At 40.6% G+C, this 14,366-nt stretch overlaps 1 protein-coding gene across 2 annotated transcripts in view; it reads left to right on the top strand.

Moving 5' to 3' along the window:
• DUSP10 (dual specificity phosphatase 10) overlaps nt 1-3,304 on the top strand; it is a 39,843-nt gene extending 36,539 nt beyond the window's left edge. For both annotated transcript variants that reach the window (XM_050948574.1, XM_050948573.1), the window contains exon 4: nt 2,953-3,304. In XM_050948574.1, the coding sequence (XP_050804531.1) occupies nt 2,953-3,218 (266 nt within the window). In that variant the 3' untranslated portion in view covers nt 3,219-3,304. The remainder of the gene's footprint in view (nt 1-2,952) is intronic.
• The last annotated feature ends 11,062 nt before the right edge of the window (nt 3,305-14,366 follow it).

Raw genomic sequence — 14,366 nt, 5'->3', positions numbered from 1 at the left:
TGTTAAGACATTACTAAATTTCACAATCATTCTTGAGAAGAAAAGGTTCTATATTCAGCATTCATAACTGCAGGATTAGATCCCATTGAAACCATTCATAAACAATGCATGGTCTATTACCCGATCCAAGTGCAGAGAAAACTACAAGAAGTCCTCTCGCAGGCCACGCTAGAAAGTGTAAAAAGAACGAGGAGTACTTGTGGCACCTTGGAGACTAACACATTTATTTGGGCATAAGCTTTTGTGGGCTAAAACCCACTTTATCAGATGCGTGGAGTGGAAAATACAGTAGCAAGATATATATATTACGGAGAACATGAAAAGATGGGGATTGCCATACCAACTCTAATAAGACAAATCCATTAAAGTGGGCTATTATCAGCAGGAGGGGGAAAAAAAACTCTTGTAGTGGTAATCAGGATGGCCCATTTTAAACCGTTGACAAGAGGGTGTGAGTAACAGTAGGGGAAAAAGTAGCATGGGGAAATAGTTTTTAGTTTGTGTAATAACCCATCCACTTCCAGTCTTTGTTCAGGCCTAACTTGATGGTGTCCAGTTTGCAAATTAATTTCAGTTCTGCAGTTTCTCATTGGAGTCTGTTTTTGAAGATTTTTGTTGTTGAAGAATTGCCACTTTTAGGTCTGTTGAGTGTCCAGGGAGGTTGAAGTGTTGCTTACAGACAGCCTCCCAACCTGAAGCAAATACTCGCCAGCAACTACACACCACACAACAAAAACACTAACCCAGGAACCAAATCCTACAACAAATCCCGTTGCCAACTCTGTCCACATCTATTCAAGGGACACCATTGTAGGACCTAATCACATCAGCCACACCATCGGGCTCATTCAGCTACACGTCTACCAATGTGATATATGCCATCATGTGCCAGCAGTGCTCCTCTGACATATACATTGGCCAAACCGAACAGTCTGTACACAAAAGAATAAATGGACACAAATCAGACATCAAGAATTATAACATTCAAAAACCAGTCGGAGAACAGTTCAATCTCCCTGGCCACTCAATTACAGACCTACAAGTGGCAATTAGTCTCATTAGAGTCTGTATGGGAACCCCCATCTTTTCATGTTCTGTGTGTGTGTTTGTATAAATATATAAATCCTACTATATTTTCCACTCCATGCATCTGATGAAGTGGGTTTTAGCCCACAAAAGCTTATGCCCAAATAAATTTGTTGGTCTCTAAGGTGCCACAAGACTCTTTGTTCTTTTTACCGATACAGACTAACACAGATACCACTCTGAAACCTGTCACCATGCTAGAAAGCATGTGTTTCCTAAATCCATTTTACTTTCCTTTTTAATAACTGCAGTTTGAGGGCCTGCCTGTGTATTTAATAAACAACTATATCTTATCAGTTGGCTACATTTGCTGTTAAGTAACCAGTCAAAGTTTTTTTGTTTTGTTTTTTTGTTTGTTTTTTAATTTTATTTTTCCCGCCTCCTAGCCCTGGAGGTAATTTTAAATTTGATTTATTTTAAAACACACAGTTTAAGATGTTTCCAGATCTTTTCAAATGCAATCTGGGGTTTTGAAGACTGAAGGCAGAATCTTGCTGGAAAGAGGCACCAAAAGTTCATGTAGTTATAAAACTCCAGTTTTTACTTCTCCAAATGCTAACTGGCAAAAAATATCCTGAGGAATTTAGCCTAATTTATACTGTCAGAGTAGTCCTTTTTTTGATGTAATGTGTTCCTTTATCCACACTTGTTAGCTGTTTCCTTTTGCTCTAACTCATGTGAAGAGCATGGACTGTGGCTTGTGAATGTTTGTGCAAAATACAACTTGCCTAGAGTTTAGAAGCATCCTTTAAGGTTCCCTTGCTTTTGCTTTAGGGATTTGTCATTCCAAAAATGTGGTGGTGTTGTGTTTTTTGGGTTTTTTTTGGAGGTGGGGGTGTTATTTCCACCCTCCCCTCCCCCCCAAAAAATACTGCTGAGGTACAATTCCTGGAGATACCCTTTCCCCCAACTCTGCCCACACTGTTGCTGTGCTTACATCAAAGGACACAAGTTAATGATTGATTGTGCTCAGATTGGGTATAGGATTTGTCATAACCACCTTTCTTCACACTGCTAAAGGTGATTAAAACTGGGCTGGGAGCAGAGGGGAAGTTGGAGCATACCACACTTTCCTCTTTTCATACACGGGGAAGAACTGGGAGTCAGACTTTCTGGGTTCTTTTCCCAACTCTGCCAGACTTGCTGAGTGCCCTGGGCAAATTATTTAACTTCCTTTCCGGCTTACTCTCTTGCAATATGGATATTATGCTTGCTGCTTTTGCAAAGACGTTGTGAAAGAATGTCAGGCTGAAGTTCATCCAAAGTATGGATCAGTAGAAATCTTTCCAAGAATAGAATGTTTCCAAATATCTTATAAAGCTCACAGTCACAACTCATTGTAACACCCTTGTGGGAGGTGGTATTAACCTCTGGGCTGCATTTCCTCCTCATTAAAATGGGGATAAGTCACATGCCCAAAGTTGTGTTAGAACATTTATGCTTGAAAGGGAGTAGAACTCAACTCTCCTGCTTGCTAGTTCTGTGCCTTGGCTAAAGATCATGCTACTTCCTAAATAAGTATTCCTCTTCAGTGCCTGCAACACAACCATTGCAATATTGTGCTCATGTAAGAGCAATTGAGTTAAGAAATAGACTTAACTAAATCTGAAACTCTTTCTGCTGCATTTTGGCTCCAGTAAAGGATATATAAATTTTTTTTTAACAGTCCAATTAATTTTTCATAATTTTTTTTTAAATTATCTTGCTGTGTGTGTAACCTAAGTGAGGGGGTTTTCACTGACACTTTCCTTCCAATTTAATTATAAATTGCATTGAGATTATCTGATTTTACTTTAAAAACAAAATCCACCCCCACCCTTCTTTCCACCAACAAGTGTTACCTCTGTCTCTTGTTTCTGTTTCCAGAGGAAGCTCACCAGTGTGGAAAAGGCCTTCTTATTCACTGCCAGGCCGGTGTGTCGCGCTCTGCCACCATCGTCATCGCTTACTTAATGAAGCACACACGGATGACCATGACGGATGCCTATAAATTTGTCAAAGGCAAACGACCAATCATTTCGCCTAATCTTAACTTTATGGGGCAGTTACTGGAGTTTGAAGAAGATTTAAATAATGGCGTTACACCACGAATTCTCACACCAAAGCTGATAGGGGTGGAGACTATAGTGTGATAGTGAAGCTAAGAGGTGGCATATAATGAAGGGTTTATCATATTCTTCACTTGATATGGGGGGAGAGGGGAAGGGTTGCGCTTTTTCTTTTTCTTTTTTTCTTTTTTTTCTTTTTCCCCCTCGCAAACTTGGTGACAACCCTCCATCCCCCGTTTTTTGGTAAGGAAATAGTTTTTAAAACAAATCCAAGAACTTCACTACGTTTGATGGAATGCCACTGAGATTCCCTTCCTAGAAACTGACAAAGCAGGAAGGCTTCCAAACAAAATGAGTAATTTTTAAAAGCAACACAACAGAAGGGAAAAAAACCCCTGTGCTTCTTTGTTTATTTTATTATTTTTTTAGCGACTTGTAGAGTTTATGGCTAAGTAGTCTGTGCAGGTTCATAGACCGAAGAAAACAATGTTTAAAACAACATGAAAACAGCCAAAACAAAGCAGAAAAGACTCTTTTGGAAGCGTATAGGCCTTGATTCTGCAAAGACTTTGCTAAAAATAAAGCAAAATGCTCACCGGTGCAAAAGAAATCAGAGCAGCTTAGAACGTCTGCAAGGCACTTTTCACACTCCTGATAGAAACTAAAGGAAAAAAAACATTTGTTTGGTGTGTTTCATGTTCTGGTTCTATTTTTCTATTTTTAGGTGTAAAGAGGTTTTAACAGCAAGGGACTTTGACCATTCTATGCCATATGCCTTCACTGGCTTCTTGTGCAATAATAATAATTTGGGGTTTATTTTGAGTGTGCAAACTGATTACAGCTGACTGCCCAATAATAAAAAAAAATAATTTTTAATGTGTGACAGCAGCTGGCTTGGTTTAGAAGGAATAAACAAAAGCAATTATCTTTTTCCTTTTTATTCGTTTCCTTTGATTCTGGTTACAGTGCCATAAACCTTGTTACATATGTATATCCGAATGTAAGAAATCAAGAACAAGCAAAGTTTATTTAAGATATTTTTCGCACAAAATATGGTGTGTTTCTGTCTATGTAAAAAAATTTGATTTATAAAAATGAGAAATTCTTTTGGAAAGTGTGTCTTCTTTCTTTAGTAATTATGTTTTTCATTTGCTTTATGGAGCTGGGTTTTTTCAGTATAGAACTGCATTTGATGAAAAGGTATCCCTAGGCTTCCCCTTTTATTCCCCTCCCCCACCTCCCTTTTTAGAATTCATCCAGTTGCTGGGTGGGCGAGATGAACTAGAACAATCAGTGAGGGCTTTTTGTGGAGGAGCTGTTGTCTCTGCAGTTTTGGTAGCAAAGCACTCATTTGGGAAACTGCAGGGTCAACTCTTCCCTCTCATTTCTTTCCCCCTCCTCCCCCCATGCTTAGTTTTATTATCTTCTATGTTACACCCTTCTGAACAGTGTACTGTCCTCTGTTAAGAGGGAGTGGGATCTAATTTCACAATTTAAAAATCTGTTGGGTTTACTTCCCACTTTGCTGCATTTATTACCCCACTCCACCCCACCCCCACTAACCCTCTCACTTCCTGGCCATGTCACAGTGTAAAAGTGTGGTGTGTATTGCTGGTTCAGTGTTTAGCACTGATTTCTTTCAGTAGATGGTTACCCCTTTTAAAAAAGTCGTGGTTTGTTGTGTCCCTCCCCACGCCCCCAGTGTAACCTGGTCTCCTTGTGGAGTGTTGCCAACCCAAATTTGTATTTGTATTAACCTGAAATGATTAGAAAAACTATCTGACTTTTTTTTTTGGTGAAAATTGAAATATCCCAGGAAGTCTGATAGCATTGATGGTGGCTCGCAAATCAAAATCTACATGGACTGAACTAAATTAAAACAGGGCATGTCAGCAAAACTTATGTATAAACACATTACACATGTATATTTTTTGTGGACTTTTTGCTTAAAAAATGTTGTTACTATACACGTTTTCTTGAAATTATCCCTTTATTAAATTATTTTTCTACTATAAATGATTTTTTTTCCTTTCGATAAACATCGTTAGTCGTCTTTCCACTTCATCCTTCTTAATGAATGTTGTACGTGCAGTGAAACCCATCTGCAGTGACCACTCTTGGGACCAACAAAATGTAATTGTTTAACAAAGAGCACTCTACTGAAAGTGAAACAATGTATTTGCATTTGGGTGCTATTGAGGAAAGGAGTTTCCTTAATAAGGAACATCTCTTGCACAGGTTTATTGTACTTGGGCCTGACTTTCAGTGACATTTTGTGTTTTTTTTTTTGTTTGTTTTGTTTTTTTTAATGGATGTATTTTTGAGCCCAGGTGCAAACAGCTGCTGTCATATTACGTATTTGCAGGCAAAAATCAGTTGGTGTAAAAATCTGCTTGTGCCTGCAGTTCATTCACCATGAGCCAGAAATTTGAGACATCTTGCAAGATAACAGCAGAGTTGAAAGCCAGCTCAAAATCAGCCCATATAACAGGTGAGTGAAAACCCAAAAAGATTAACACATCCAGCATGTGAACATACCATACATGGTGGTTTGTATGTGTTATGGCTATTATAGTTACTCATCCTTCCCTACTTATATGGGTAAGATTCAAAATTGCTATTTACTTCCACTGTAGATTTCTGGCTTTGAATTCTGAATAACTTAATTCAAATCTCTACAGGTAAGACAAGGGTCTGCTAGTTTGGTATAACCTTCCCCAATCTTCTATCAAGTTTAATGCTAACCAATCACTGCTGTTTTAAACAAGATTCAAGTTTATATCATGTGTCTGTGCTTTTCAAAAAGCCAATTGCTTTTTTAAAAAAAAAAATTTCTCTCTGCAGTCCAGAATATTGTTGATAGAGTAAATGCATCATTTTACAATGTGTAGTTCAGATTTTTATGGGGATAGCTGATTGATTTTCCCTGCCATTGTTGCACCCAGATACGTTTAGTTCGGGACTGGCCTGTGTTTCTCTGTATGCTCGTAGTGACTATTGAAGAAAGGAACTTTAAATGCTTTCACTGCACTGCAGTTTATGGTGGTAGAAAGCCCAGTAATGACTAGAAGTTTAAAACTTGCCTGGCTTTCACTAACCTCTCCACTTTGAGACATAAGATAGGAACTGCACTTGGTCACAAGTGAACTGAGTTTAGTGGTCTCAGCTTGGACCTGGGTAGGTGATGTCGTCCAAGTCAAACTATTCTCTTTCCCAGTATGTTCTTTGTGTAGCAGCTTGTCTACGGTGATTAGCATTTGTTACTACATGCCAAGATGAGGCTTGGAGGGGGGGAAATTGGGAGAGGAGAGTATTAGGAGTAAATACAGTGGGGAAATGACAACTCGAGCCCTGCAGTGGGTGGAATCTTGAAGGACCAACACTAGTTCACTTGGCTGGAATCTTTTGACACTAGAGAGCATCCACCATGCAACAGTCTGGATGGGAGAACAAGAAAGTCGGTCTTGGATTCTTTATCTTTGTATTGCTATAGTGTCTGGGGTCCCCAGCTAGCCTCCCCCTCCCCCCAACACACATACTACATGCTGTACCTACAGCTAGTAAGAGTTCCTGACCTGATGAGTTTGCAATCTTAATTGGGAAGAAGGAAGTGAGATCATGGGAGATTAGGGCCCAGATTTTCAAAGCTACTTCAGCATGCTTCTGAAAATCCCACTAGGCTCCTATCTGAATTTAAGTGTCTAAATATCTGAAAATCTGGCCTTAAAAAGACTTGTTTCAGGTCATACAGGAAGATCACGGCAGAGCTGGGAATTAAATGCTGATCTCCTGAGTTCTTGTCCAATGTCTGAACCATAAGGCTGACCATCCTTCTGTCCTGCCCCTAGCTGTAGTTAAAAGAAAGCAGCACATGTAATAGTCTATGATGCACATCCCCAGAAAACTTACTTTTCAGCTGTGTAACAGCCATTCAGTTAGCATTTTTGTGTGTTTTGAATGACTCAAGTGGAACCAAAAAATCCCCTCCCCTGTCCTATTAGTTTCATATTTGTATTCAAGGTGTGCTAAACTAATTAGCAGCTGGCAAAATGGTTCTCATCCGCTCTGCTACTTGTTTCTATTTTCTCTTTCCATTTGAGGCATCAGTTAGACCTTTAGTGTTTCGTGTTCCCGAGAGCACTCATCTCAAGACCTGTATATTGGAAATGGGACCTTCAAACTTTCTCTTCTTTTGACATATCAAGTTTTTAGCACTAAATGCCACTTCAAATTGCGAACTTTTTTCTTTTAAAAAATGAAGTCCCATGAGATCTATGTAAATGCAGACTATTAATTTTAATTAGTGAATGACAAATATGCTGAATAACTGTAGAATAATTTAAAGAACTAGACATAAATATCTGCTCATGTCAAGATGATGTAACTCATTTCAGTAGTGATCTATCTCATATTTGAACTTGGACTTTCCAAGGTGAAGGACAGATGTTATCCTATAGCACTAATTAGCCCACACGTCACTTTTTTTGGTCACACCAGAAATAATGCTGAATCTTCCGTAAATATAGTAGATGGTTTTCAGTTAGTCTCTGACAAGGCGGTGAGTGCTGACATGACTTGTGTGTTTTTTTGTTTTTCTTTAAAAAGGGAGAAATTATGGTTAAAGGTTTCCTTTATATTAATGTGACAGATATGGACTAGAAATATTTTAGCATGGAACAACTGCGGGAAGTGTGATGGAGAAGATCCATAGTGCATCACTCAAAGGTTGTTGTGCCGACAACCAGATAGACATAGGAGGCAACTGTTTAAAATACTCTTGGGTAATCAGGTTAAGCTAAGACACTTTGTGAGGAGAGGGAGGGTGGGTATCAAAGAAACACCTTATAAATGCTTTGGGGTAAGTCCTGTCACCTTTTGTGTGATCTGCTACAAATATAAGGAAATATTCCTGGTAAACCAAGAAAAGGACTCCAGACTCAGAAGTAAAAACCTCCCTTTTCTTGATTATTGAGCTAAGGCAGGAATCCAGGAAAGAGCATGAGGTAGCCATTAGCTGTTTAACAGGTAGCTTCCTTCCTGTGATGTGTCTGTGGTGGAGTTGCTGCTGATGGTGTGGTTTCTGCTACTTTAGGTATCCAAGGGGAAGTCACTAATAAACAAGTTTCAAGTGATGTGTGCACAGCATGATCCCAGCAGGTAATAATCAGAGCCCTTTTCCTTTACTGCTGAACATGCTTTGCAGTACAGTGCTGGCACTGATGGGAAATGGCTTTTCGCTGAGCTGTGTGGGCTGCTTTTAATGGTGGTCTGATGCTCACGTTGACGCATAATGTTTGTCCCCACTGGGTGCAATTTGGTTTTTGGTTTGTTTTTTTAGCTACATCAGCCACTTTTTTTTTCCCTCCCTGTCTTATCCCATCCCTCCCTAAACTGGAAGAAACCAAATGTATTGAACTTGATTTTCAAAAAAATTGTTTGCTTTTTTTTTTTTTTTTTTCCTTTTGTGTTCTATAGGGAAATTCTTAGCGAGTCATGCACGTTATTCAAGTACAGGTAGGAGAGCGTTGTTCAGCATTGAAAGCACAGTCACTGGCGAATGTCCAGAGAGGGCAGAGCCAGATTCCCTGACTGACAGGCTTGATGCTGTCTTTTAGTTATAACAAGCAGGGAACATTACTCTTACCCTCCCAGTGTATTCAAAGCAATCGATGGGCTAGCTCAAATGTCTTTCTAGTACCATGCTATCTAGGATGGAGATGCTTATGAGATGTCAGAAAAGTAGTCAGGGCTTGAATGAGAGACCTCCAAGGAAAATGCAAGGTGCTGTCAGAAGTCACATTGGTGATTCACCAGTGGATGTTGTCCTCTCAGTCTTTGTGGAACCAATTCCTCTGCCTGTGAGATACAGTAGTTTGCATGAGTAATAAACTGGGTTTCTGACTACTTTTGGTCTTTAAAGATGCCATGAATTTTTCAGCAAGAGCTGGAGTGTTCTCTCCAAGTTATGGCTAAATTCTAATTTGGTTAATTGCATTCTGCTCTGCCAACTCCTCCCCCCAGCAGACTTAACTTTAGGTGATATTTTCGGTTCTCCTAAATTATTTAGTGTTTGTATGATGCATGTATGATTTAATAGTTGCTTTATTATGCCCCAGCATTGGATGCATTTCATTGCTGGGAGAAATTAATCCTGTTTAAATATGTTTCATGTTTAGGGACAAAAGTTTCTATATATAATGTAAGATTCTGATGTGGGAAAGAGATTAAGAGATCACGAATTTCTTAAGTCCTATTTGCAATGGATGAAATAGTCTTTTTGGCTAGGAGTATCTGCCACTCAAGAATTCAATGTGGAGTTAAACTAATGCAAAACACAATTAGTGAATTTAAATAAACATCCCTTTTGTAGGGGTTTACAGTAACAACTGTTTCTAGGATAGGCAGCCGTTTCCTTAAAATACAGGAACTTCTGAATAGGGATCTTTTTGGGTTGCAAATGTATTTGGGGAGAAGTTTAAAATACAGTAAGTGTACAGTGGTTGGAAAAAATGCTTGAATGAAAAGAGATTGTGCTAAGTCCTCAACCAGACAGCTGTCTGGTGTTCTCCAATGTAGCTCTGAAAGATTGAAGTTGCACTTAGTCATCTAATATCTCTGTTCAAGAATAGGAATAGGTTATTGTATCCTGTGTCTGTCTGTCCCAACTCATCTCTCCCAATTGGGAAATCTCCCACTCTTGGGGATCAAATCGTTCACCCTCTTCTTTTTCTAGCCTTTTAATTTCTGGTGATGGATGATGAGGTGGGGTTGAATAGTATGACTGGATTTCCCAGTTTTTGCTCCCAGTCATCCCAGCTCTTCTGTCTTTTAAGCAGTAGAATTCTTTTGCTACCTGGAGCTCCAGTCACAATGGCCAGAGCAGCCCATGGAATTATGCTGCTCTGACGCAAGTTTAATTAATAAGCCTGTGAGAGTGTGACCCATAAACCCCTTTTGGGCTTCACTATTTTTTTTTTTTTTTTTGTGATCTAGTCTCTTTCCTCACCACTTCCCATTTTAACATGGGAAATGACACACGCTAGGTATCCTACAGCAGTCGATTAAGGCCAAAGACTCCAGTGGAATACCAAACACATCGCCTGAAAGGTTGAAATGGCAGGGCCCTGTAGTTTTGTTTCTGCTTTAGTTGCATGTTGCGGGTTAACTTAGGTTTCATTTTATGAATTTACAGGCCCAGGAATCCAGACTAAGTAGTACTTTAGTAGACCACGCTGTCTTACGTAGGCACCTTTATAAAACTGACTAGATTTGCTTGAAGATAGAGCTAGGTTTCTTTAAGAGTATATGACAACTTTCATCTGGGTATCTTTAAGCACTTTATAAATAAACCCTTACCAAGAGGACATGAGGTAAGCAGGTTGTATTCTCCTCATTTTACAGAGCAGTAACTGAGTGACTTAGTCAATGTCACACCATAAATCAGTGGCAGAATGAGGAAAAGAACCCAGCAGTCCTCACTCCCAGTTCTTTAATCATTACATTATACCTCCAGCTTTTTCCTGCAGCTGGTTACGGACTAATATATTGATGGGCTAATAAAGACCCATAAAATGAGACCCTTCAGCTTGATGGCCATGGTGAATTAAGGCCTGAATTGCATCCTGCTGCCCTCTATGCAGCTAAAATGCCAGAGCAATTTTAGCTTCAATTAAGCGACAACAAAATTCTGTTAGTACCTCTTGCTAATCCCTCTTTTACTGCTGTACGAATGTTACCAAGTAGTCCTTTTCATCTTTAGCCCTAAAACAGGCACAGCACATATGATGTTGCCACTGGTTTGTCATCCTATATTTAACATAGCCTTGATTACACAGAGATCTACAAGTGAGTAGGGTCTGATAAGCAGTTCAAGTTCTCTGCATAGAAATAGCACCAAAATAGTTTGTTGTTTCTAATTGCAATGGACGAGCAGCCTGGCTCATTAATCCTCTCCTATCAGCAGTACATAACTTGTCTGCACCAGAATAGCCCTGATCTCAGCAATCCTGCATTCAGCCTTGGGGTTGTGTTTTCGACGTATTTGGAAAAGGCAAGCTCCTATCATAGGCCCAAAGGGATTTCCGCTCCACTGACCTGGCTTTATATGGCTGAGCCAACACAGAACCCAGAGAGGTTTGTGTCCCTTCATAAAAAATACATCAGTGCAGCAGAGTGCATAATTCTGGTTATTTTTACACTGCATCAGCGAGCAACAGCAGTGTGTGCTCTTTGGCATGGTGTCACAGAACGGACATAGTAGTGGCTGTGGGAAGGCTAGCTGGCTGTCACACTGCCTCACCTCTAGGGGTGAGTGAGTAATTCAGGCCACGTCCAGACTACCCGCCATATCGGCGGGTTAAAATCGATTGCTCGGGGATCGATATATCGCGTCTAATGATATATCGATCCCCAAGCACGCTTATATCGATTCTGGAACTCCATCAACCCCAACGGAGTTCCGGAATCGACAGGGAGAGCTGCGAACATCGATCCCGTGCGGTGTGGACGGGTGAGTAATCCGATCTTAGATATTCGACTTCAGCTACGTTATTCACGTAGCTGAAGTTGCGTATCTAAGATCGATTTTCCCCCCCATAGTGAGGACCAGCCCTCAGTCTTTCTAATCATTCAGCCTTGGCTAGTCAGGTTGTGACGATGTGGACACCTGTCCACTAGGAACTAGACTGAGTCCCTCAGTGCTTTTTTGTGAAACTATGCAAAATGTTAGAGGGGGCAAATTCTGAGAAATGATTATTTTGTTGGCTTGAGGTGCCCCTGGGATGGGGGGGTGGAAAGAAGGGGGACGCTGTACAATATTTTTGTGACGTAACAGCTTCTATGAAGGGAATTAGTACAGTTAACAGGTGACAGTCTCAACCCGTCCCCCCACAGTGACTTAGGAACCTAAGGCCTATTTATCAGAGACTAAGGCCTGGATGCACAAAAGGGATGAGATGCCTACGTTCCTGTTTGGGGACCACTGTGATCCACAAAACTCCTGCTGAACACTGTGGGTACCTAAACTCATTTGGCACTTAAGGTTTTCTTTTGCAATAAAAGTTCTTTATGTGCCCAAGTTCCTGCTTCTAAGCATGTGTACTGCAGCCTCACTCTAGGCCCCTGAACACCTGTCTCCTGCCTAAGGAGCGTGATTCAGAGGAAGATAAGTGTTGGGCTGCCTAAGTCACATGTGGGACCTGATCTGGTAGGGATGCTCAGAGGGTACCTACCACTTCAGGATCCTCCATGCAAGTTCACATAGACCAGCGGGGGCAGGATCCCCACATAACTTTTAGCCCCAAGGTTAGGATACTTACTTGAGAGGAACCCCCCCACACAGACACACACCTGAGGGGAAGAAGGGATTTGAACAGGGATCTGCCACCTTTTAGTTGACCACTCTAACCATTAGAGTGAGAGAGTCCTGCCTGAGAATATCCCATAGTCTCTCCTGTTGTACTCTGAATAAACAATTAGTCATCAAAGCAGGGGGACGGGGTGAAAGACGGCAAGCCCATGCCACAAGAATGGGAATGACTCTATTCTGGGGTGGGTAGGGAACTCACCTCAGAGATGGTAGATACCTGTTCAAATCCCTTCTACCCCTCAGGAAGATGGGGAACTCAAATTGGGGGTCTCCCGCATCCTAGGAGAGTGCCCTAATTGCAGGGAGAAAAGTTAATGAGAGAAGTCTGCTGCCACTAGTGGCAGCCCTCTTCCTGAGCTTTTGTTAGAACGGTGCAGGTGCCTAATGCCAAAAGAAGGTTTTGCAGCTGAGAATCCCCAAGCCTTTCTGTGAATCCCAGACTTAGTCTCCTGTGTCTGAGACAGGGGCAGGGTTCACCATGCACACCTCTGGTCAGTAACTCCCATTGGCTAGCCTAGGCAGCTTTCTCCTTTAGCGTGCTGGTTTTTGTGAATCACGCTAAAGCTCTTCTCTCCATTCATTGTATAAGGGCTCAGTCTCCTAACTTGGGCTTTGTGAATCAGTGATTTTTTTTTTCTAGGCATCTAAAAGTTGGGCCTTGTGATGCTGAGCATTGCGTCATATCACCTAACCTTAATCAATAGGACTTCATTGTCTAAGTCAGGCCCTTTTTGAAAACATTACCTAATGTTTTAAGAATCCTTTAGTGGTTGGGGCTTTTTGCACAAAGGTCTTGAAGAATTAAAAAAAAGTAGGAAATATTAGCCCTTTAGTAAAGATGGGTAAACTGAGGCACAGAGCCCAAATGATGTGCCTAAGTCCATATAGTGCTATTATCAATTCCCAGCGGATATATAACATTACTGTATATTCTGAACTAGTTGAAAGAGGATAGCTAATCAAATATAAGGATAACTCTGGAAGGAAAAGAATAGATAAATGATAGCACTATCCTGGCTTCTGAATAGCTAAATAAGAGTTTGGATACAAATAACATCCATTGACTGGCCTGGAGTGAGTTAATTCTTCTTGAGGACTTGGAATATTTTTCCTTATCTATTTTCTTCATATTATGTACACATCTCCTGTTCACCTCGAATACAGAAGGGTCAGACAGCAAAAGCCACAGCATGGCTAAACAGCTGTGCACCCTCACTCAGCCCCAGCAGTTTTGTGTGCTCTGAGCCCAGTTTATCAGTCCTTTGCCCTAGCTGGGGTTCCTTCCCTTCCTGGCTTACCACCACTCCCATTTGAAAAAAGCCACTTTGTTTAACATAAAAAGATTTATGTTAAACATACAGAAGTACCACATCCTGAGCTGAATGCCTTTTCACAGGGCTGGCTATGGCTACCATATCTACCAGATCCTCAATTACATAAATCATTGGAACAAAATATCAGCTTCCTTTTCTTCCCGCCTTTGTCTTAATGTTACTAAGATGAAAATCACAAGTTTTATACAAGGAAATCCAGGAATCATTACTGCAATGTAGCACTGAAAAGGTCTAGTATGGGAAAATCAGGTTAAGGGACCTCTGGAACCTCATCAAATTGAGAAGTGAATATTTGTAAGCGTTTTCCTCTTCTTAGCCACTCGTATGCCACTTCAAGGCTACTGAACATTTTCAGCAGAACTCTAGGCATACAGCACACAGATACAGATTGATTGATTGCATTCTGCCTTCTTAAAATTCCTTTTGCTGTTTCAATTGGATATGGTATTCTCCTTCACCTCCTATCTTACACAGTGATTGTGTTTGGTATGCGTTGTTAAACAGCTGCTATGTTCTACTCCAGAGGTGGTT

The sequence above is a fragment of the Gopherus flavomarginatus genome, chromosome 4, assembly GCF_025201925.1.
Source record: "Gopherus flavomarginatus isolate rGopFla2 chromosome 4, rGopFla2.mat.asm, whole genome shotgun sequence".
In the NCBI taxonomy this organism is placed as follows: Eukaryota; Metazoa; Chordata; order Testudines; family Testudinidae; genus Gopherus; species Gopherus flavomarginatus.
This window is presented reverse-complemented; position numbering and strand designations above follow the sequence as displayed.